General features: G+C 41.6%; 1 protein-coding gene across 1 annotated transcript in view; it reads right to left on the bottom strand.

Moving 5' to 3' along the window:
- Positions 1-22,756, bottom strand: part of LOC107730635 (ERC protein 2) — a 76,430-nt gene that overhangs the window by 12,219 nt on the left and 41,455 nt on the right. Inside the window, exons 9-11 of the mRNA XM_016541499.1 lie at positions 18,145-18,328; positions 16,297-16,375; positions 10,947-11,107 (exon numbers count right to left, since the gene is read on the bottom strand). Coding sequence (XP_016396985.1) covers positions 10,947-11,107; positions 16,297-16,375; positions 18,145-18,328 — 424 coding nt within the window. The remainder of the gene's footprint in view (positions 1-10,946; positions 11,108-16,296; positions 16,376-18,144; positions 18,329-22,756) is intronic.

Here is a 22,756-nt window from a genome sequence, read left to right as displayed (position 1 = left end):
GATGGACAGAGGGTATACTCTACCCTTGGGGAGTTTCATCCCAGGCAGCAGGTCGATGGCACAGTCCCATGGCCGATGAGGTGGAAGGCGGGTGGCGGCCTGCTTACTAAAGACATCCTGGAACGCCACATAGTCAGATGGGACAGTAGGTGTCTCTTGAGGTTCCGGACTTTCGACTAGGGTGTAGGCAACTTGGGCTCGGACTAGATACGCAGGTGGTTTGGGGATCTCCCTGAGACAGTTTTGCAGGCACGACTCGCTCCAGCGAGTTACCTCACCGGGTTCCCATCTGACCTCTGGAGAGTGGAGAGTGAGCCAGGGGCGTCCCAGGATGATATCGACGGTAGATCCCTCCAGCACCAGAAATGTGATGGTCTCCTCATGCAGACATCCGATCTTCAGCTTCATCGGCAGGATTCAGTAGTTGACCCGCCCACGCCCTAGCGGTTTTCCCTGAATGGTCTCGACTCGGAGCTCTTGGGCCTGACGTTGGCGGGGCAGATGGAGACGGCTTAGGATGTCTCGTGATATGAAATTGCCCGAAGAGCCCGAGTCGACAAGGGTGGAGACTGAAACAGAACAATCAGTGGTGAATAGTTGTACTGGTAACAAGGATAAAGTTGAGATTACTGGCTCGAGTTGAATAATACTCACTGCAGGGCGTGGGGACCTGACGGGGCAGGCTTTAATGAAATGGCCTGGAGCGGCGCAGTACAGGCATAGTCCAGCCGCTAGGTGGCGAGCGTGCTCAGTGCGAGTGAGTCTGGTGGAATCCATGTGCATGGGTTCTGGTACTGGGGGACTGCTGGTGGCTGCTGCAGGCTGGTGGACGGCTTCGTCAGGCTGACAGGCTGACAACCATTGGGAGATGCGTGTGGCTCTTTGCATGAAACTCTCTAACCCCATAGTATCGTCATAGATGGCCATTTGAGCGCGGATACGAGGATTCAAACCCTGCCGGTAGGCACTGAGGAGAGCGGTTTACTTGATTAGTTCATATTTTGACCAATAAAAATCTTCCACACACTCAGCTGTGCCACCAGCATAGCAAGCAGGAATGGCCATGGGACTTACAGAGGCAGATTGCGGGGTAGTGACTGGTGTGAGAGAGGCCCGCAGGGTGTTGACCAATTCCTCCAGTACCTCTGCGGGTGTGGGAACCCGGGGATCCATGGAAGTGTATGTCCTTGGTCCGGTCTTCTGTCACACTACGAGCCAGAGACACAAGATAAGGATGCAAACAAGAGGGTTTGTTGAACAATGTGGAGAGTAAGTTGATGACAGGTGAGTATGAGATGCTAGAGAGTTCTTGGGTTCTTAGCTCTGGGTAGTTTGTTGGTATCCTTTGCAGGTATCCGGAGACGATGAGAACGGGATCGTTGGAGATCAGGATCGATGGAGCTTCCAGGGGTAAGTAAACAACAGATCAGATGAAGGTAGGAGTCAGGCTAAGTTCAAGCTGGTGAACGGTAGACCGGACAGTGAGGCAGTGAGAGGAGTGCAAGGATATAGTGCGCTTAATGAGTCTCTGCAGGTGCGGGTGATCAGTATTCTGGTGATTGCGATCTGGTGTGTGTCGGGGCTGGTGACTGAGGTGACGTAGGTGACTGTGAAGGCAGAGACTCCCCGACAGTAATATATTTTTGTTCAATAATATTTGTAATTATTATTTAGAACTTTTATTTAGAATTGTATGATACTATGCAATATTTATACAATTTTTATGAACTTTTTTTTTTCCACAGTAATTTTTGACAGTGAAGCGGCAAATGTTACTTTATTTTTCAACCCTTTAACATATGCAAATCATGTCCATGATTTTTTTGTGTTCACATAGCTAATGTGATAAAAGTCACAAAGTGGTATCCCATTCTGATGAAGCAAAAAATAAATAAAAATGTAAAACTTAAATTTTTTTAGTCAGTTCTGACCAAAGAGGCCCAGAGGGTTAAGTTTCCCATATCACAACGATGTGTATAAAATAGATAGTTTTACTTCCAAATTCTGTCCTTTGAAAACTTTCACATGCCACTGTGTGAATGCTTCCAAATTCTTCTGACCACACATTAATTTAGTCCTGTCAAATAACCAATGTAGTACAAACTGTTAAAACAGTTTTTTTTATTTAATCAAAAGCATTGTTTACTATGATTATTATCAAAATATTTCATTATTTATTGAAAACAGCAAGGTTACACTTTAACATAGCACCTTTAATTCTTAGAAAACAGTAAAAGCACATTTACACCAAGAATAATACATATAAACATAACTATATCAGAAAGTATATTAGCATTCACGCCAATGCACGTGTTCTGATTATTATAAGCTTGCACTGAAGTTTTGTTGTCTGCCGCTTTAAATGCTGAGACTATATAAAGTTTGGTTAATTCGAATTGGCTGTCAATCAGCTGAAAAAAAATCAATGGTACTGAAAGTGATTCCAAATATGTAATTCCTCTGTCTCTTTATGGTTATAGTTGTGGTTTGGATTTTACTGTTCTCAAAGAATTAGAAAGATTATTAAAACTTGGTAGATATCAATCAATTCACTAATGGAGCCACTGCCTTCTCTTACATGACTTTTCAACTCTGTTCCAAAATTCTCTCCTCTCCAAAATTCACACTACATTTAAAGGTTAAATTACATTTAAAGGGGGTCTAATGCTATTTCATGCATTTTGAGTTATTTACACTGTTAAAGAGTTGCATTCTCATGCTAAACATGCCCAAAGTTTTAAAAAAATGATTTGGACATAAGGTAAGGTAACTTTATTTGTGACTTGCAGCATTATCAACAGGCATTTCATCAGACTAACAACAACATAAAACAACATGACACATCATAACCCTCTCACATAATACAAAAACAACAAGACACATCATAATCCTCTCATGATGTGTGTAAGACAGAGTATTTCTGTGCCAAATACACTCCTTCAGGGTTAGTATAAGTTTCTGAAAGTAAAATTTTTTTTTTTTTCAAGCATGGCCCTGTATGACATCATAAAGGGCAGAATTCCTTGTATAGGCACTTCTCCCGGAAGAGCACGCGACCAGAGCGTGAGCAAGAGCAGCCCATCAACATACTTCATTCGGGTCACGGAAGTCATCACAGGACTTGCTCGAGAAGAATGTTTCCAAAGAAGTGTGTTTTTGGATGTGAGGGAAAAGAGAACCTTATTTCAGCTTCCCAAAGAACCCAGCGTTAAGGGAACAGTGGATGCATTTGGTTTTTCCGGGGCAGTCACGGAGTTGCGCAAGTGTGTTTGTTTGTTCCCGTCATTTCAGTGACTAATGTTTTATAAACAAGGCCCAGGTAGACGCTGGATTTGCAAATCCTTTGATACTGAAATATAGAGCGGTCCCAGCGACAAAAGATCCTGGTCATGAGTTGGAAACTCAGGCTGTAAGTAAAACTGCATCAAATTTCTGTTTTGTTGGCATTCGGCGCGTAAGTGCTCACGACTCTTCAGCTCCGCCCACGGCACGTCTCCAGGAGCTTGGCTGTTTTCAGAGAGAAACGTAAAGCTGTATCTTACTTTTATGAATCTGATAAAACTAAAGACTCTTCTGAGATATGAAGGATGCAGTACTATTATATAGGTACTCAAGATAAGCATGAGACTGGCCGAAACTGTGTGTTATGTCCCCTTTAACAAGATTTTTTGATGCTACTGTCCCTGCCTATAATGAGTTTTTGCAGGGTAGGATGTATGTCAGGGGAGGCAGGCATTTCTCTCAGAAACTTCATCTGTTGTTGTGCAAGTTTCTTCAGAAAAAAAAGTAATTTACACACTATTACTCTGATTTGCTCATTATTAAAATACTGTTTTTATTTTTGCCTGTGTCTATTTTTGCCTTACATCATGCATTGTTGATTGTCATACTGTTATACTGTGAAATCTGGATCAAGCAATCTATCTTGTTTAGTAATATCTGGCGAATAACTTTAATTTAAACAACACAGAGACAGAACAGAGCAGGGCAGGCAGGGTAACACTGGTGGGTCATTTCATGGGACATTATTTTGATTTGCTTCTCCATAAAATTCACATCTGGAATTGCAAATAAGATGATTTGGAAATGTGGACTGTGGACTGACTTGTAGAGGCTACAACATCACAGTTGTAGTCATTTGTATGGGCCTACAAATAAACCTACAACAGTAGGTTTTCAAAGAAATGACAACCGTAACAAGACAATGTTCTCAAATTTGCATTATCACATAGCAGTAAAACAATTATCAAGAATTATCAAAAACATGCTGAACTGTGAATTTATAAAGACCTCCGCAGGAAGTTTTCCTAAAACTTGAAACTTGATATTAATATTATTTTCCACTAGAACTGATCGTGGAACGTCTCGGTTATGTATGTAACCCTCATTCCCTGAAGGAGGGAATGGAGACGTCACGTCGCTGACCAACGAATTGGGATCTCGCTTCGAGAGACCAAACTACTTCGAGTGTAACTAAACGAGCCAATGCACATTGGCATGCGATGATTGCATCCAGCTGCCGCTGATCACAGCGTGAGCATAAAAAAGGCAGCAAGTGCAACGCATACCAGGTTTTCGCTGAGGAGCCGAGCCGGTGACCCGGCCGTCAGCGGTGGTACAGCAGCCGTGACGATGGGACGTGATGTCTCCGTTCCCTCCTTCAGGGAACGAGGGTTACATACATAACCGAGACGTTCCCTTTCAGTCGGTCACTCTCGACATCACGTCGGTGACCGACGAATTGGGATCCCTACCAAAGCGCCATGGATGCTGCCCCTTCCAGTGTCCTGTGCAAGCTGCCTGCGCCCCTTTTTGGTGTAGGCCGGGGCTCGCAACAAGACGACCAGCTTTCACTGTTGTCATAGCACTACCCACTCAGTGAGATTGGATAACACTGGGAAAAATACCCGTTCCACTTGGAACAGGAACGTTGCGGAAGCCCCATCTTTCCCGAAGGAGGTTTTGGAAGCAGTTGCACATATGAGGACCGAAGAGGGGTCTTAGTGTGCGGTGCAACGCTTACCTGGTTCCACAGATTGGCAGAGGGTGCACGAGTAGGGCCTTTGTTGACGCTCTCGACCCGCCCACTGCTGGCGATGGAGGAGGATGAGTGTGGTCCGGTGTTGGTCCGTCCGCGACTCTCCGTGCCCTCCTGGGACCCAGAGATAGAGAAAACTACTCTTTTGTCGAGAATTTGGGTGCCATCGACTGTGAGGCCGACGGCGGGACAAAATGAAACAAAAGATCGCCGTATACCCCCTCGCTGCACCACCGTCAAGGGTGGTGAGGGAGGAGGAACCAGCAGGCCGGTTTCTGGCAGTAAAAGGTGCCGTCCACGACCTGTTGAGCTCCTCATGCACCTCCGGGAAGAAAGGCACCGGGTCGGGGCGCTGAGTACCAGCGCGAGCCACCCCGAGAAACCAATCATCCAACCTCGAGGGCTCGGGACGCGGTGGAGGTTTCCACTCGAGCCCTACCCTCTCGGCGGCCTGGGAAAGCATAGCCGACATCTCTGGATCCGATTCAGGCATTGCTCCTGGAGGGCGGCAGCGCAGCCAAATCTTTCTCTCCAGAGAACTCTCTCTCCGATGCAGTGATCGACATCCGGTCGTCGGGAGGAGCACCGCAGGATACCGCTGGTACGCACTTTGAAGAGGGCCCAGTGCGTTCCTTTGACAGCTCGACTGGATCTGAAGCACTAGAGGAGTGGTGGGCCCCCGAGGGTTGGTTCCCTGAGGGGTTTGCCACCACTGTTACCCTCAAACTATTGTAACTACTGTTACTGCTATTGCCGGAAGTAGTGCTCACCTGGCAGCTGCCAGAACGAACACTAGATCATTGCAGAGGCAACGTAGCCCAGCCCCCTTGGAGGTAACGAAGCCTGGTCCGCAGCTCCGAGATGGTCATCTTCCCGCAATGGGAACATGACTCATCCACGAACGCCACCTCAGCGTGTTTAATGCCCAGACACGCGAGGCAGCGATCGTGACCATCACCCGGCACCAGGTAACAACCGCATCCAGAAACGCACGGGTGAAACGGCACTTTTAAAAAGACGATCTGTCGTCTTTACAAAGACGCACCCGTGTGAGCTCTTTTAGAGAAATTGGCTCTTTCAGGGAAATGCTCTTGTATGTGCTGAGGCGCACAGGGGAGATGGCCGCTTGCAGCATGACAGGAGTAGTGCAGCCTGAAGAGCGCAACCCACTCGACACAGGAACGACCACCGCTGAAGCGCCGTCCGCCAACACAGAAAGCTTCCAAGAGCGCGTTGAACTCGTATACACTTGAAGACACTGGTTGGAGCAGAACGATGTTGTCGCTCGGCTCCAAAGAGAAAAGCTGGTATGCGTTGACCTTGCTGTCTTTTTATGCTCACACTGTGATCAGCGGCAGCTGGATGCAATCATTGCATGCCAATGTGCATTGGCTCGCTTAGTTACACTCGAAGTAGATTGGTCTCTCGAAGCGAGATCCCAATTCGTCTGTCACCGACGTGACGTCGAGAATGACCGACTGAAAGGGAACTCAAGACCTAGGGCCTTGAAACAAGGTAGAATGGTACTACAAAGACTCACCCAAAATAGCCATTAGGGGGTGCATCATTTAAGGGAAATGTGTTTTTGGGCTTCTCAAACTAAATTTTGCAGGACAGTGGCCATCCAGGACTAGAGCTGCCTCTCCCTGTGTAAAATAATCTGCTACGGTCAGTCTGTAGCATGTGCATCTCTTAAAGATCCAGAATTACAATCTGCTTCATTGTTTAATCATAACCCGATATATAAAACCAGTAGCTCACTGAAGTGCACACCAACAAGTTAAGAACAAAAGTGCATTCTGTAGAAATGTTCCTGCAGTAAGAGTGAAGTGTGTATGTCAGAGGGAAAAAAAACATACAAAATGTGCAGTACTGTTGGTCCCCAGGACGAGGATTGAAAACCAATGGTGTAGTGTGCAGTGTGCAATGCTTGTGTACCAGTAAACATATTAAATGCTATGTGAGACTAATTCCTGCATTCCTGCTTTCCCATGTCATTTTGTGAAATGCCAGAGAAATAGATTACAGATTACACTGATAAAGAGATAATGTGTGTGTGTCTTGTCATTATATGTAAGTAAATGACTGTGCATGATGCTTTGTTTGTGTGTGCGCGCATTTTTGTGACATATGAGGACACAAATTTGTATAATGACATGGGTATGACATAGGTATTACAAGGAGAAGGTGACTTACGAGGACATTACATTTACATTTAGTCATTTATTATACACACACACACACACACACACAAAGAAAAACAAGTAGATAGGAGAGAAAAAATATAAAGCTAGTGTTTTTTGAGGATTGAGTTGGGCAGGTCATTCCACCAGGAGGGAACAGTTAATGAAAAAGTCTGTGAAAGGAGTTGTGTTGCATGCTCTGAAAGAAAGGGCCTGACCTTCCTAATGTTGTATAAAGCAAATTTGCAGGACCCCGGTTTTAGCAATGTGGTCTGAGAAATTCAGCTTATCATCAATCACAACTCCAAGGTTTCTAGCTGTTTTTGAAGGAGTTATGGTTGATGAGCCTAACTGGATGGTGAAATTTTGATAAAGTGATGGGTTTGTTGAAACCACAAGCAGTTCTGTCTTAGCCAGGTTGAGTTGAAGGTGATGGTTCGTCATCCAACAAGAAATGTCTGTTAGACATGCTGAGATGCGAGCAGCTATCATCGGATCATCAGGATGGAATGAGAGGTAGAGTTGAGTGTCATCAGCATAGCAGTGATATGAAAAGCTATGTTTCTGAATGACAGAACCTAGTGATGCCATGTAGACAGAGAAGAGAAGTGGTCCAAGAACTGAGCCCTGAGGCACCCCGGAAGCTAGATGTTGCGATTTGGACACCTCACCTCTCCAAGATACCTTGAAGGACCTATCTGAGAGGTAAGACTCAAACCACTGGCGTGCGGTTCCTGAGATGCCATTTTCCTATAGGGTTGACAGTAGAATCTGGTGGTTCACCGTACCAAAAGCAGCGGACAGTAGTGTTGGTGTACTCGGACTCGTACTTGGACTCGAGTCCGGTTTTGAGTACAATTTTTTAAAGGACTCGGACTTGTCACGGACTCGGATGCATTTTTACTCGGACTTGACTCGGACTCGAGCCTTTCGGACTCGAAAAATATGTCAGAGTCCAACCGAGTCCAGGGACAGTTGAGGAAATGTCACTGACTCAATGCATTATCACAAAAGTGATATTCAGCATTTGCATGTGTTTTTAAGTCTTGTCCAGTACTTGAAAGCCAAAGGGTTTCTGTGCTCACACACCAAAAGCGCGCTCACAGAACGCGCCTCTTGTAAGTAATACTTGGAGTGTTTACATTTTGATCTTGTTGAGACATTTTTGGTCCCCATGAGGAAACAAGGTTACAAATCATACAGAAGTGTATTGAAAATCTAAAAATGGCTGTAGTTTTGTGTGAGGGGTAGGTTTAGGGTACAGAAATAGAAAATACAGTTTGTACAGTATAAAAAGTATTATGCCTATGGAATGTCCCCATAATAATAGGGATATCAGTGAGAGAGTGTATGTATACACTGCTGTTCAAAAGTTTGTGATCAGTTTTTAATGTGTGATCAAAGGGATCAGATTTTTAGTCTTTCTGTTCATCATGGCTGGATTTATTTGACATTTTATTTGACATTATTTAAAAATACAGAAAAAAAACAGTAATATTGTAAATTATTATTACCATTTAAAATACTGGTCCAATATTGATGTTAAATCAGAATATTAGAGTGATTTCTGAAGGATCATGTGACACTGAAGACTGGAGTAATGATGAAAGTTCAGCTTTGATCACAGCAATACATTATATTTTAAAGTATATTAAAATAGAAAACCATTATTTTAAATTGCAATATTTTTTTACAATATTACTGTTTGTTGTGTATTTATGATCAAATAAATGCAGCCATGATGAGCGGAAGAGACTTCTTTAAAAAAACATTAAAAATCTTACCAATCCCATATACTGTATATATATATATATATATATATATATATATATATATTTTAAATTTATGTTCCCAACATGTGAAGTACACGATCTGCATATCTGTATATATTCACACATGAATCTCTGTGAGCAATGCAAATGACTTTATTGCTAATCTTTACTCTATCAGCATTGTGGGTTTGTGGTTTCAGCAAGAAAAGATAACCACGGTATATCATTGCAATATGGAAAAAATGCTGTATATATATATATATATCAGAGTTATATATAGAGTTATATATGTATATATAGTTTAAACAACTACATTTTCCCCTAAAAAAACTACGAAAATATAAATTATAGTGGGTTTGCTCCTCCGCCATGACACTCGCCGTGAGAAATGCTGCAAATGGACTGATACAAGCGGTGAAATGGTTCCTGTGTTGATAACTAAGCCAATAGTCAGAGATGCCACTGTGTGAATGAATAGTGATTCAGTAGAAATGCTTATTATGTCTGTTGCTTTAATCTGATCTAGATGTTTTTGTTGTTTTGTGTAAAATGGCTTGATAGTATAAATGGTAGCAAGCGTGCCAAACTCTGACAAGCTTCTGCACGATTGTAATATTTGTGATGCTACAGTTTGTCATTTAAGTACACAGGGGTTTATAAATATGTTTGATGTGTGCTTTTCTGACACCTCAGCTGTGCCCACGACTGCAGAAGACACGTCTCTCTCTGTGACTCCCTGTATCTAAAATACACATAACACACGCACACGGCCATTGTCTCTTCACACGTCTAACTCAACCGTGGCAAGCCCAAAATGTCACTCATTCAGAAACACAAGCACCAGTACCTATACACTCAGTACAGACACACACAATATGACGTAGAAAGTGTTACAAGAGACGAGAAACACCTGCACGCAAACCTTTGATCTGCAAAGATACACTTTGAGGTTTCGATTCCATTCTGTGTATATGAATTACTCTTGTATGTAGATGAAAGAATATAGATTTTACACATTTCTAACATATCTAACATATTTCTAGCATATTCTAACATATTTAACAACATTACAGTGTTGTCTTTTGATTTTTTCACATATCCAGATATAGACACTCAACTATACAGAACTATTGAAAAAGCATGTTTTTCCTTGATATTTCTATAGAAGTACATACTCCTCCAGCCTCTGATTTTTGTCTGCCTATGTAATTTAATCTACCTCACACAAAATGTGAAAAGTGGCAAGTCAGTTAGTCTGCATTTACACTCTAAAACTTTGCACATCTTATTTTGTAATATCAGACTTTTTCATCTTACATGTTGCTACGATTATCACTGTTTCAGTCATCAAAATGTTGGATTAAAATCCCACATTAAAATATGGTTGTCACTTTGCAATGTGTTGTTAGCAACATTAAAAATGAACCTTTTATTCAAATTGTGTATGGGTTACATATAGAAACTGAGAAAAGAGCACTTCACTGTTGTGTCACTTCACTTCATCGCAAGCTGACTGAGATTCCGATTGAATGCTTCCAGTCATCTGGAATTTACAGGACCACAGTAATGCCAGAATCATTCGGCAACTAACATAAGCATAACTCACTAACAGACAACACATGTTACTCGATGACTTGATTAGTGGAAGCAGTGGTCAAGAGAAAAGCAGTTTTCAAAGACACTCAATTTCTGAGTTTACAAGTTGTAATTATGAATTATGCAAGGACGTGAGCACATTTTACAAGATGGAATCTCATAGTTACAGCCATATCTACTTGGTATGAATCCACTTTTAAACACTTTTGATTGGCCACAGGGTGTTCACAAAAATACCCACAGCAGTTTTTGAAAGCAGCTGTCTATCTAATATATCTCTAGCATTTAAAAGAAAGAATAAAGAAAAAATGAAATGTTATCAAAAACAGGCTATTGAAAGTTTGTGTTTATACTCACTTTAACTGCAGGATCTCTGTTAGTTGTTTACTGTGATCAGCTCGTATCCTGCTCAGCTCATTGTCACGTTCAGACAGAGTATTCTGCGTAGACGACAAATGTTGTCTTGAGGCGTCTAACTCTTTTCTGGTTTTGTCTAGCGCTGCCATCAAATCTTCCAACTATGAGAGTAAAATTATATAAACATGTTTATCATGCAATATCCATGTATATCCTTTCTATCTGGGCCATTCCGTGGCAAAGCAAAAAAATTTAAGAAACTTCCCTGGGTCAAATTTTTAATTTTGCTAATATTTTTTTCTGAAAAGTTAAACATGTATAGTGATGAAAGCCAAAACATTAAATGTCATGGATGAAATATTTACTGTGTAATCCACTATTTTGTAGAGGGGGGACAAAATGGCAATTTTCACCTGAGATTCGGAGCCAAATTATAGGGGTGTAAAAGTGATTTTAGAAAGATGGCAGCAGGAATTTCAATATGGCTCCAGGAGTAAATTGTTAAATTGTACACATGTTCAGTGGTCAAAAACCAAATGTGTGTCACTTTGAATAAATCAATTTGATACAGTCATTTACATTTACATATTTGTTATTGTAATTTAGTTTTTGTTTTTTTTATTTCATAAGTTGTTTTTGTTTTTTTATTGTTTAGGTGGAGGTTTTAAATAAGCCCTTTTGGGTTTTCCGCCTCTCCCTGCACAGTATATGGATCGAAAAATAAGTAATGTTGAAACTAGAAATGCATCGTTTCCCTCTATCAAAACAATTGTATAGGACATACCTGTTTGAGTGTCATAAATATTATTTTTCTAAAATTAGCATGCCTGTAACTTAAGAAGTATTAAAGTTATCTTAATATGATTTTAGATTCTGGTTCCTAAGAAACTTTTCTTTTGGTTCTTCATTTTAAGGCCTTGTATGGTTTAATCCTAGAGATACTGAGATCTCGGTGCAACTCCATGTCCAAATTGTTGTATCCTATCCACTGAAAAATGGTCAAAAACCAAATATGGTTTTGTGTTTATCTAGTCATCACTGTTTACACTGTCAAATATGCAAATAATAACAGTAACTCAGGGTTTAGGAATGTACAGTGTGACATGTCAGATCATAAATGACCAGGATTAATTGTTAACTCTTGGTAAAGTATGAACAGTGTGAAACGTTAAATAAGATTACCCAGGATACCATTTACCTGGGGTTTAGAATTACTCAGTGTTAATTATTTCAAGTGTGAGAGACCTTAAATGTTTGAGGTACTATGAATAGACTACAGAAAGCAAGGTAATGTGCCTCAACTTGACCATTTCAGTGAATTTTTATTACTCAGACGTGTGTTCTATGCATATTGTTTTGACAGAGCGAAACAAGCTACAATTCTAATTTCAAAATTATTTATTCTTCAGACATTGTTCTTTAAATAAAATAAGTATCGGCTCTATACAAAGTGACCAACATATGGTTTTCAACCACTGAAAATGGGTAATATTCAACAATCTCGACATGGAGCCTCATTGAGATCCCCATATCTCTGGGACTGAACAATGGATGGCCTTGAAAATGAAGATTCCAAAAGAAAAGTTTATTAAGAACTAAAATCTAAAATTATATTGAGATATCCTTAATACTTCTTGAGTTACAGGCACACAAACTTTGGAAAAAGAATATTTAAGGGCACTCAGGTATGATCAATGCAGTGGTTTTGACACAAGGAAACGAGATACATCTCTAGTTTCAACATGTTTGTTCTTCAGACATTCCTCTTTAAAAGAAAAGAAGTATCATATTTATTCAAAGTGTCCCACATTTGGTTTTTGACTACTGAAAATGTGTACAATTTAATGATTTACTCCTGGAGCCATATTGAAATTCCAATATATCCGGAACTGAACCATAAAGGGCCTTAAAAATGAAGATGCCAAAAGGGAAGTTTGTTAAGACCCAATATCTAAAAGGGCATTAAGATATCCTTAATACTTTTTGAGTTACAGGCATGAAAACTTTGGAGAAAAAACTTTAAAAGTGCTCTTTCCCCATTTTTGAATGGTCACCATTGGCACATAATGCAACAAAGATTGCTAAAGTCAAAAGACCAGAATCAGGATTAGCTTTATTCGCCAAGTGTGTGCAGACAGATAAGAAATTTGTGTTTTTTTAGGAGCTCTTGGTACATACACAGATACATACTACATACATGACATGAGAACAGAAATAACAATTAAATAAGACTAAAGAAAAATAAATAAATAATAATAATGTGGTAAAAACTGGAACAGAGGATTTATGTACAAATTTGTGCATTATTTACTGTAAAGTTGTATAAATAGAAATATGCATATGTATTTACATAATACTTGAAAAACAGGCAATTGCTGGAAGTGGAGAAATGAATTACAGAAAACAGGTAGTCATTTCTGTGTTAGCTGTTTAAGATGGAGATGGCATGGGGGAAAACAGTTTGTATGCCTAGATGTTCTAGTGGACAGAGATCTGTAACGTCTGCCGGAGGGGAGAAGTGCAAACAGGTTGTGGCCTGGGTGAGAGGGGTCTTTGATGATGTTACCTGCCCGTTTCTTCATCTGGAGTTGAACAAGTCCTGAAGGTTGGGCAGGTGCACACCAATGATCCTTTCAGCTGTCTTGACAGTCCATTGCAGTCTTCTTATATCTGATTTGCTGGCTGACCCAAACCAGACAGTTATAGAAGTGCACAGAACTGACTCAATAACAGCTGAGTAAAACTGTGTCATCTGCACCAGTGGCAGGTTGAACTTTTTCAACTGACGAAGGAAGTACAACCTCTGCTGGGCCCTTTTTACAATAGAGTCAATTTGATTGTCCCACTTCAGGTCCTGAGAGATGGTGGTGCCCAGGAACCTGAATTACTCTACTGCAGCCACAGTGCTGTTCATGATGGTGAGTGGGGGTGTGCAAAGGGGTTTCTCCTGAAGTCCACTATCATCTCCACAGTTTTGAGCGTGTTCAGCTCCAGGTTGTTGTGACTGCAGCAGACAGCCAGCTGCTCAACCTCTTGTATGTAAGAAGACTTGTCACCGTCCTGGATGAGGCTGATGACTGTAGTGTTATCTGAAAACTTTAGGAGCTTGACAGAGGGGTCAGTAGAAGTGCAGTCATTTGTGTAGAGGAAGAAGAGCAGTGGGGAGAGCACACACCCCTGAGGAGCTCCAGTGCTGATGGTGCGGGTGTTTGATGTAATTTTTCCCAGCCTCACTAACTGCTGCCTGTCTGTCAAGAAGCTGTATCATCCACAGACCTGTTTGCTCGGTAAGCAAACTGCAGGGGGTTCAGTAAGGTTCCAGTGATGTCCTTCAAGTAGGCCAACACCAGTCTCTCAAATGACTTCATGACTACAGACGTTAAAGCAACAGGTCTGTAGTCATATAGCCCTGTTACTTTTGGTTTCTTGGGTACAGGGATGATGGTGGAGCATTTGAAGCAGGAGGGGACTTCACACAGCTCCAGTGATCTGTTGAAGATCAGTGTGAAGATTGATGACAGCTGGACAGCACAGGCTTTGAGGCAGGCTGGAGAGACACCGTCTGGGCCTTTGGCTTTCCTTGTCTTCTGTTTCCTGAATACTTTGCGTACATCATCTTCACAGATCTTAAGTGCAGGCTGAGAAGCAGTAGGGGGGAGGGAAGGTGTTGATGGCTGTGTTGTGAGATGGTCAGAAAGGGTGTGGGGACCAGGCTTTTGCTTTTCAAACCTGCAGTAGAACTCGTTCAGGTCTTCAGCCAGTTGTTGACTGGCCTCAGTGCTGGGCGATGGAGTCTTGTAGCTGGTGATGGCTTTCAGGCCCTTCCACACTGATGCAGGGTCGTTGCTTGAAAACATTTTTTTCAGCTTTTTCAGAGTAGCTTTTCAGTTTGTATTTGGCCTGTTTGTACAAGGCTTTGTCCCCACTCCTGTAGGCATCCTCTTTGGCCTGGCGATGCTGTTTGAGTTTTGCACTGAACCAAGGTTTGTCATTGTTAAATGTTGATTTAGTGAATTGGGGGCCCCAGGCAAAATATAGGAATGGGGTCCTATACATTTGCACACATTTTCCTAGATCAATCTTGAGGTTCCTTTTTTGTTGTGATGCTTTGTGATGTGCTGTCTATATTTAGGCAGTTCACGGGTGAGATTAGCTTTATTAAAATCACTGAGAACGATAATGAAAGAGTCAGGATAACGCTGCTCTGAGTGTGTAATTTGATCTGCCAACAGTTCTAGCGCGGCGCTCACACGCGCGTCAGGAGGAATGTATGCACTCGCCAGAATAAACAAAATAAACTCCTGCGGCAAATAAAAAGGCTTACAGTTAATAATGAGAGCTTCCAAATTTGGGCAGCACATCTTCTTTAAAACTGTCAAGTCTGTACACCAGCCTTCATTGATATAAAAACATAATCCACCGCCTCTCGTTTCCCCGATGACTCTGTGACACGATCCGCTCTGAACAGCTGGACACCCGTTAGATGAAGCGTGCTGTCCGGGATGGCTCCAGTCAACCAGGTTTCAGTGAAGCAAAGCGCGGCAGAGTTTAAAAAGTCCTTGTTTGTGCGGGTAAGGAGTTGTAGTTCGTCTGATTTATTTGCTAGGGAGATCCGCTCTGAACAGCTGGACACCCGTTAGATGAAGCGTGCTGTCCGGGATGGCTCCGTTCAACCAGGTTTCCGTGAAGCAAAGCGCAGCAGAGTTTAAAAAGTTCTTGTTTGTGCGGGTGAGGAGTAGAAGTTTGTCTGTTTTATTTGCTAGGGAACGGAGATTCGCCAGTTGAATGCTCGGCAGAGGAGTCCTAAAACCGTGCTGTCGGAATTTCACGAGCGCACCAGCGCACTTCCCTCGTTTGCGTCTCTTGGAGCGCTTGTATAGATCTACCAATCTCTGTGTAAAAGTAACATTATGATGCTGCCATCTCTCTGAAATAATTTTTAACCCCCTGTAATTTGGCTCTGAATCTCAGGTGAAAATTTTATAAAAGTATTATCAAAATAATAAATTGGTCTTTTTATTCTAAATCAAAAAATTCAAACACAGTATGATTAAACTAGTAACACACAAACAGATGTACTTTTAAAAAAAAATATTCAAGACATTGAGTGATCAGGGTAGGCTGGAAAATGTAATTGAACTATTGTGCTAAAACTTCTCCCAAAGTTTACTGGAGTCAGTTAAGGAGATGGGATTGGAAGTGCACCTTAAATAAAGACACACAAAGCTTAGTTACAGACACATCTGTTTTGTTTTTTTTCCTGAAGAAAGGCTGGACAGTGTGAACAATGCTTTGATACAAAAATCTTAAAATGCAATACAGAAATACACAAACTTGGAAAATGTCTTACCTGTCTTGAAGTATTAGGACTCATTTCTCCAGCTTGTCCTGGATTCACAGACTGCTTTTGGTTCTGTTCTTTCACTTGTCTGCAACACAGAATATTTAAATGATTGCATAGAAAGGTGTTCTGCATCACATTATAAGTGCTCTTTGGCAGAGTGCACAAGCAAGCAATTAAAACTGATATTGTGTGGGTCTGAGCATTCGGGTCTGTCACTGCAACTACAAATACATTTGGGGGTTCAGTATGGAAGAAAAATAATGACAAATGCCTTTGAAACAAGAAAGCATGTTGAATTGCACTAACTGAAAAAGTAATGCATTGCATTAACAGTGCTTGCATTTTAATGCCTTGTATTTTCCACATTTTCATAATTAAAAATTCAATAATTCATATTCACCTTCCAGAGTTCACTTCCGAAATATTCAATCTGTTAAAAAAATACTATGTTTAATATTCGACAGGCAATTTTCAGTCCATTTTATTTCACTTTACTAATTCGCTTCCACAAATTCAGTGGTTCAAATTCAGCAGAAAATGCAAGACCAAACCAACAGGTAGAGCAAGTCATTCATTCACAAAAACTGATCTGCAGAAATGGAGCACGCGGTAAATAGAAGTTATGATTATCAGGGCCAGTATGTATATGCGGAAAAGCTGATTAAGACCCAAAAGCTGTGTTTACATTTAATTCAGCATCTTCGCTGTTACTCGTTTCCCCGTGTAGCCTATATGTAAGCAGCTTTCTCTACCAAAGGAGATTATAATGCTATTTTACCTGATGCTGATGTACAGAACTAACATTACATCTAAGACATATATTGTTTTCGGTTGCTTAGTTTCCTTAACTGTATATCATGGCTTGTGTGATGCTGAGTTGTAATAGTGGGATTTCCCTCTGACGTCACACTCCAGGATTCCCCAACAACGCTTAACGCGCCTCAATGAACTAATATAGTGACGTAAACAAGACCTCAGATCTCAGTATACACCTTACTGATGATGCAAACTATACAGGCAAGAAGATGTACTCAGAATATAAACGTAACGCGCAAGGTTTCACATGGTAAATTCTACTTACCGCTTGCTCCATTTCTGCAAATCAGTTTTTGTGAATGAATGACTTGCTCTACCTGTTGGTTTGGTCTTGCAACACCTGCTGATGAGCGACTAACAGCAGATGCAGATCATGCATCGGAACTCTACTGCTATGTCTGCAGTTCCCGAATGTTCAATGCTGAATTGTCTGCCGAGTTTGAACCACTGAATTTATGGAAGCGAATTTGTAAAGTGAAATAAAATGGACTGAAAATTGCCTGTCGAATATTAAACATAGTATTTTTTAACAGATTGAATATTTCGGAAGTGAACTCTGGAAGGTGAATATAAATTATTGAATTTTTAATTATGAAAATGTGTGTGAAATGTTTTGAATTAATATATTCACAGCTTAAATAAACAACTATGTTAAATTTCAGACCCTAAAAATGCAAACCTTGAAAATACAAGGCATTAAAATGCAAGCACTGTTAATGCAATGCATTATTTTTTCAGTTAGTGCAATTCAATATGCGTTTTTGTTTCAAAGGCATTTCTCATTATTTTTCTTCCATAGTTCAATCATTCTCTATCTCATTCATTTTTCATTCTTGTTATTTTTGGAGCTTGTTATTATTATTATTATTATTATACAATTGTTATACTGAATAAATTAGAATGACAAGAGGATGAGTAAATTACATTTTTACTCTAAACATTTAGCCTTGGGTAGACTAATGAAATTCTCAAAAACTTGCTAAATATGTGCTAGAGTGAAATTACCTTATGAAAGATTTCTTAATAATTGGCATATACCTCTCCAGCTCAATGATTATCTTGTCCTGCTCCAGACGTTCAGACTGCAGCTCCCGCAAAAGAGCCAGCAATCTCTGGACTTCAGCATTAGACTTCTCCAGTTCCTCCTTATGACGGGCCGTTTCTGTTTGGAGAACCTGCGATCGCTCTGACAGCTCAGGGTTCCAGCGAGCAACATGTTCAGCTTCAAACACCTTCACTCAAGCCAAAAAAAAAAACACAAGGTCAACAAGGTTTATGTACTTATACCATGGTTAATCTATACATGCATTCTAAAAAACACCATATTTAGGAATTGCAAGAGCTGTGCAGGTTGTGGTCTTTAGTGTCCTTGTTAGCATGACAATTTCAATCAATTTTTTTTACAGATGCATCTCAATCTGGATGCTCAAATCAGATTTAAAATTCACAACAAATTGACAATTCACAATGATAATATGAAAACCGATTATGGAAATGCTGGAAGACACCGCTTTTCAGTAAAGCAGGCTGTGACTTCAGCATGGAACATTATATCAGTCTCCTCTGTTGCTGAGTTTTTTTGTGCAAGAGAGGAGTTTTGTACTGCAACTTGACAGGCACTTATTCTGAGAGTGAGATGATGAACCTCCACTTTTGCTGCATCAGTTTTAAAAGCCTCGTCACATGCATGGGTATGCCTGTGTTGTTACCAAAGCAACCCAAGCAGATAAGTTGGTAATATGTCTGGACACACAAATCTGATTTGATCACTTGAAATTAATAATGCAGACAGACTGCCCACCTCCTCCCTATACATATCATACTGTGATCCCTGAAATGGCATTCTTGATCTCTTCCCCATGAAGACTTTCCTTCAGCACCTAAGTTGCGCTGCTCCAGTTCATAAGATGTTCCGTTAAGGATGACGTTGCCGAACGCAGTGCATCTAGAATCTGTTGTGGATTTACCTGTCCATTACTGAGTTTTTTATGAAGCTATTTTTGGTGAAAAACAACTGAGCACAATTTGTAGTTGTAGAGAATAGCCACACATGTGTATCAGTAAATTTGAAGTCACCGAGAAAAATATTTTAGGAGTTGTAAACTTTTAGATTTTTTTTTCTCTCCCCCACACAAACACAACACAACATTTCCACCTTCTTAAATTCTTTGCTGCAAGTGAACAAATCCTATTTTATGAATCACAAATCGAAAATCAGTCGCTCACATTTTTTGCTACAGTTGTTGCAGTGCATATGGTGCAAAACACATTCATACATCCAAATCCAAAAATGTGCAGTCATGGACACATTTTGCACATCCGCAAAGTAATATGTGAATTCATGCAATGTGTGTTGCACACTTGTAGAATACTTTCTCACAACTACTTTGCTTTTCTTGGATATTTTTTCTAGCACAATCACAAGTTCTTCAAGTTATCTATGTGAAAAAATGTGGAGCAAGTGTTTTGTGGACCTGTAGAGGCAGGGGCAGGCACTGTTCAGAGATCATAGAATGTTGCCCAATCAAAAGAGCTTATTTGAGCATCTAGACGATGGGGTGGGGCAACACACATGCACATTACTTTGTGAATTATTTTGTGAATTAACTATTTTTATATTTGGTGTGCCAATATTAAAGGCTAGCTCTAGCATCCTATCTTATTTGTTTAGTAACCATTTAAGTCAGGATGTATTGGTTAATGTTTTATTAAACTTAAGATGGAATAGATGGACTGTTACTGTTTACAAAAAAAAACGCTCTGGCACCTTCAAGTTCTTCAGGCAGAATAGAGATTTTTTTTTTTTACATTAATAGTGCTTCATTCTATATGGCTTCTTCATCACTGCAGCATGGATCAGTGGATCAGGACACACTTTTTATTTTACACAAATTATAATTTATAATTGAAATTATAATTCATTTAATTTCAGTAAGAAAACCGAACGTTAGCGGGTGATTTTACATTTTAAAGCACCCGCGGTGAGAAATAGCCTTTTAATTATTTATTTTTTAACAAAATGATTGTTATTCAATATATTGCAAACATGTTGATTTGGCAAAGTTCATTTGCATTACTAGGTACAAAGTGCTAATAAAAAAGTTTTCATGGCAAACTCATGTTTAATTACCTCACTTAATGTACTGTTACTAAAATATTTGGACCTATATTTCATATACGAGAAGCTTCACGTCTAGGACAACTAGCAAGCGCACACCAGAAGCGCATATTCTATATGGTCAACAATACTATGCTTAAGGTATTATGAAATTAAGGTAATGTGTCTGTACTGCATTGGGGAAACACCTTTCTCCTGTAAATACTGAAGCCTGATTGAATAATTCTATTGCGTTTCAATAGCCAGTGGTGTTCAAGCGTGTGAATCTGGGAGTGGCACCACCCCTATATAATGCGTCTTTTGGCGCCATTTCCTCAGAATATTCCTCCTTCATACTGCACTCTAGAAGCCTTTCTTGCCGTGGATTCATCGCCAAACAAGTGGATTATTCTCTTCCCCTTCAAGCTTTCCGCTGAGATTGATGATTTCAATCAAGCCTTGCAACGGCTGCGCGGACATGGCTCGTGCGTCTTTTGCCTGGGCCACGCCCACACGGAAGCCACAATTGTCGAGCCCAACTGTCCTCATTGCAAGGAGATGAACCTCCATACAGGGATAGCCCACCTGCTCAATGAGCAGCCAACCCTCAGCTCGCAGCAGTCCTCCTCCACCGCCTCTGTTGAGCCGCGGAGGAAGAAGCTTTGTCACCCTGAGGTAGAAACTGGCAGGTCCAGTGGCGAGCTCATGCCGGCGCATTGCCTACATGCCTCCCTCTCTCCGGGTCCATCCCCCTCCCCAGTGGCATATACCGATGCAGGCTTCCATCCCCCTTTTGGCGCCAAGGACATGGTATCATTTGGGGCCCCTGATGAAGAACTTGAGAACGCCATGTCAACCACTGCGTCTGACTTGATCGATTGGGCCGCCAGTCCCACTGAGGATTTCCCGGCAAAGCATCACAGGGAGGCCGTGATGAGTTCATCCGCATTATATCCAAGGCAGTGGAAGAACTCGAGATGGAGTTGGCCCCTCCCACCGAACCAGAACGCAGCAGACTGGAAGAGTGGTACCTCCAGCCTGGCCGCCGTCACAATGCGGGCTTCCAAAGGGCAGCCCCCTTTTTTCCTGAAGTTCACGCAGAGGTATCTAAGATGTGGCATGCCCCGTATTGGGTATGTGCCCACATCTCTGGACCAGCATTCCTTAATACAGTCGATGGCGCAGACGCACAGGGATATTCAAATCTTCCCTCATGTGAGGAAGTAGTGGCTGCCCATCTCTGCCCAGAATCGTTGAAGGTCAAATCCTCTGTCGTACACCCCAACAAAGCATGCCACACTACTGCCAACATAGCTGGGAAGGCCTACAAGGCAGCCACCCAAGCAGCTTCAGCCCTCCACATGATGGCTGTACTGCAAGTTTTCCAGACCAACTAATCTCGCCCTGCGAGCTGCAAAGTCCACAGCCTAATCCATTGGCCGCACGATGGGGAGTCTCGTTGTGTTGAACCGCCACCTCTGGCTGACACTGACTGATAAGAAGGATGCAGAGGCAGTCCTCCTTAACCCCTCCAACCCCCCCGCCTCTTTGGCAGCTCAGTGGAGTCCTTCTCACTTATGCTCATCCTCGGCCCAGCACTCATCATCTAGATCGCAGCCAGCCCCCACCTCTAGGTCACGGACGGAGCCAGAGCTTTCGAGGAGCCACAACCTACTCTTTACCCCTTCCCTAAATGGCAGGGTCCTCGCCCATCAGGAATCCCGGCCCCCGAAAACTCAGTCGCGCTAATGACTGCCCGGGAAGGAAGATAACTTCCTCAGCTCGCAGCCCAGTGTCGGAGACAAGCCAGCATCGAAATCTGCCCGTCCCAGTTCTTTGCCTGTTTCCCTTGTCCCCTGCCTGCAATTCAAGGATAGAAAACCCTGCAAATTGCCTGATTGCAGTTATTCTATCATTCTTGAAAGAGCGCTTAGATGGTGGCCGCGCCTTCTACGCTCAAGGTATATGTCCTTGCAATATCAGCATTCCATGATCTAGTGGTCAAATTTATATGGGGAGCGAGGCAGATGAACCCTTCTCGCCCACCCACTATCCCCACTTGGGAACTAGCTTTGGAACTAAAAGCACTTCCGTAGCCACTGCAGTCGATTTCATTAAAAATGCTCTTTTATAAGACAGCACTTTTGCTAGCACTTGTTTCGGTGACTCATGCATGGATTTTGGACCCAGTGACTGCAACGTTGTTCTCAAACCTATAGGGATGTAACGATTCACCGCGAGCCGGTTAAAAATCGATACAAATATGTGACGATTCAAATCAGTTGAGATGTTAAACGAATCATGATACATTTGGGGGTGGGAGTTTATATGAATGTATCTCTGAGGGGAACTGACTGTCTTTAGAAAAGTTTAGATGATATTTTCTTTTCATCTTGTCTCTGTATAATTCATATTAAAGCAGTTCATAAGCACTGCACTGCTTTGTTTACAGTGGTAACCAAGGAAACGCTGTATCGCTGCTGTTCCATAAGCGCCACCTGCTGGCAGAGAGTGAATCTGCGTCTCATTCAGCTCGTCTGCTGTTTCTGTTTC

Source organism: Sinocyclocheilus rhinocerous, unplaced genomic scaffold (genome assembly GCF_001515625.1).
Source record: "Sinocyclocheilus rhinocerous isolate Xijiao unplaced genomic scaffold, SAMN03320098_v1.1 scaffold729, whole genome shotgun sequence".
Taxonomy (NCBI): Eukaryota; Metazoa; Chordata; class Actinopteri; order Cypriniformes; family Cyprinidae; genus Sinocyclocheilus; species Sinocyclocheilus rhinocerous.
This window is presented reverse-complemented; position numbering and strand designations above follow the sequence as displayed.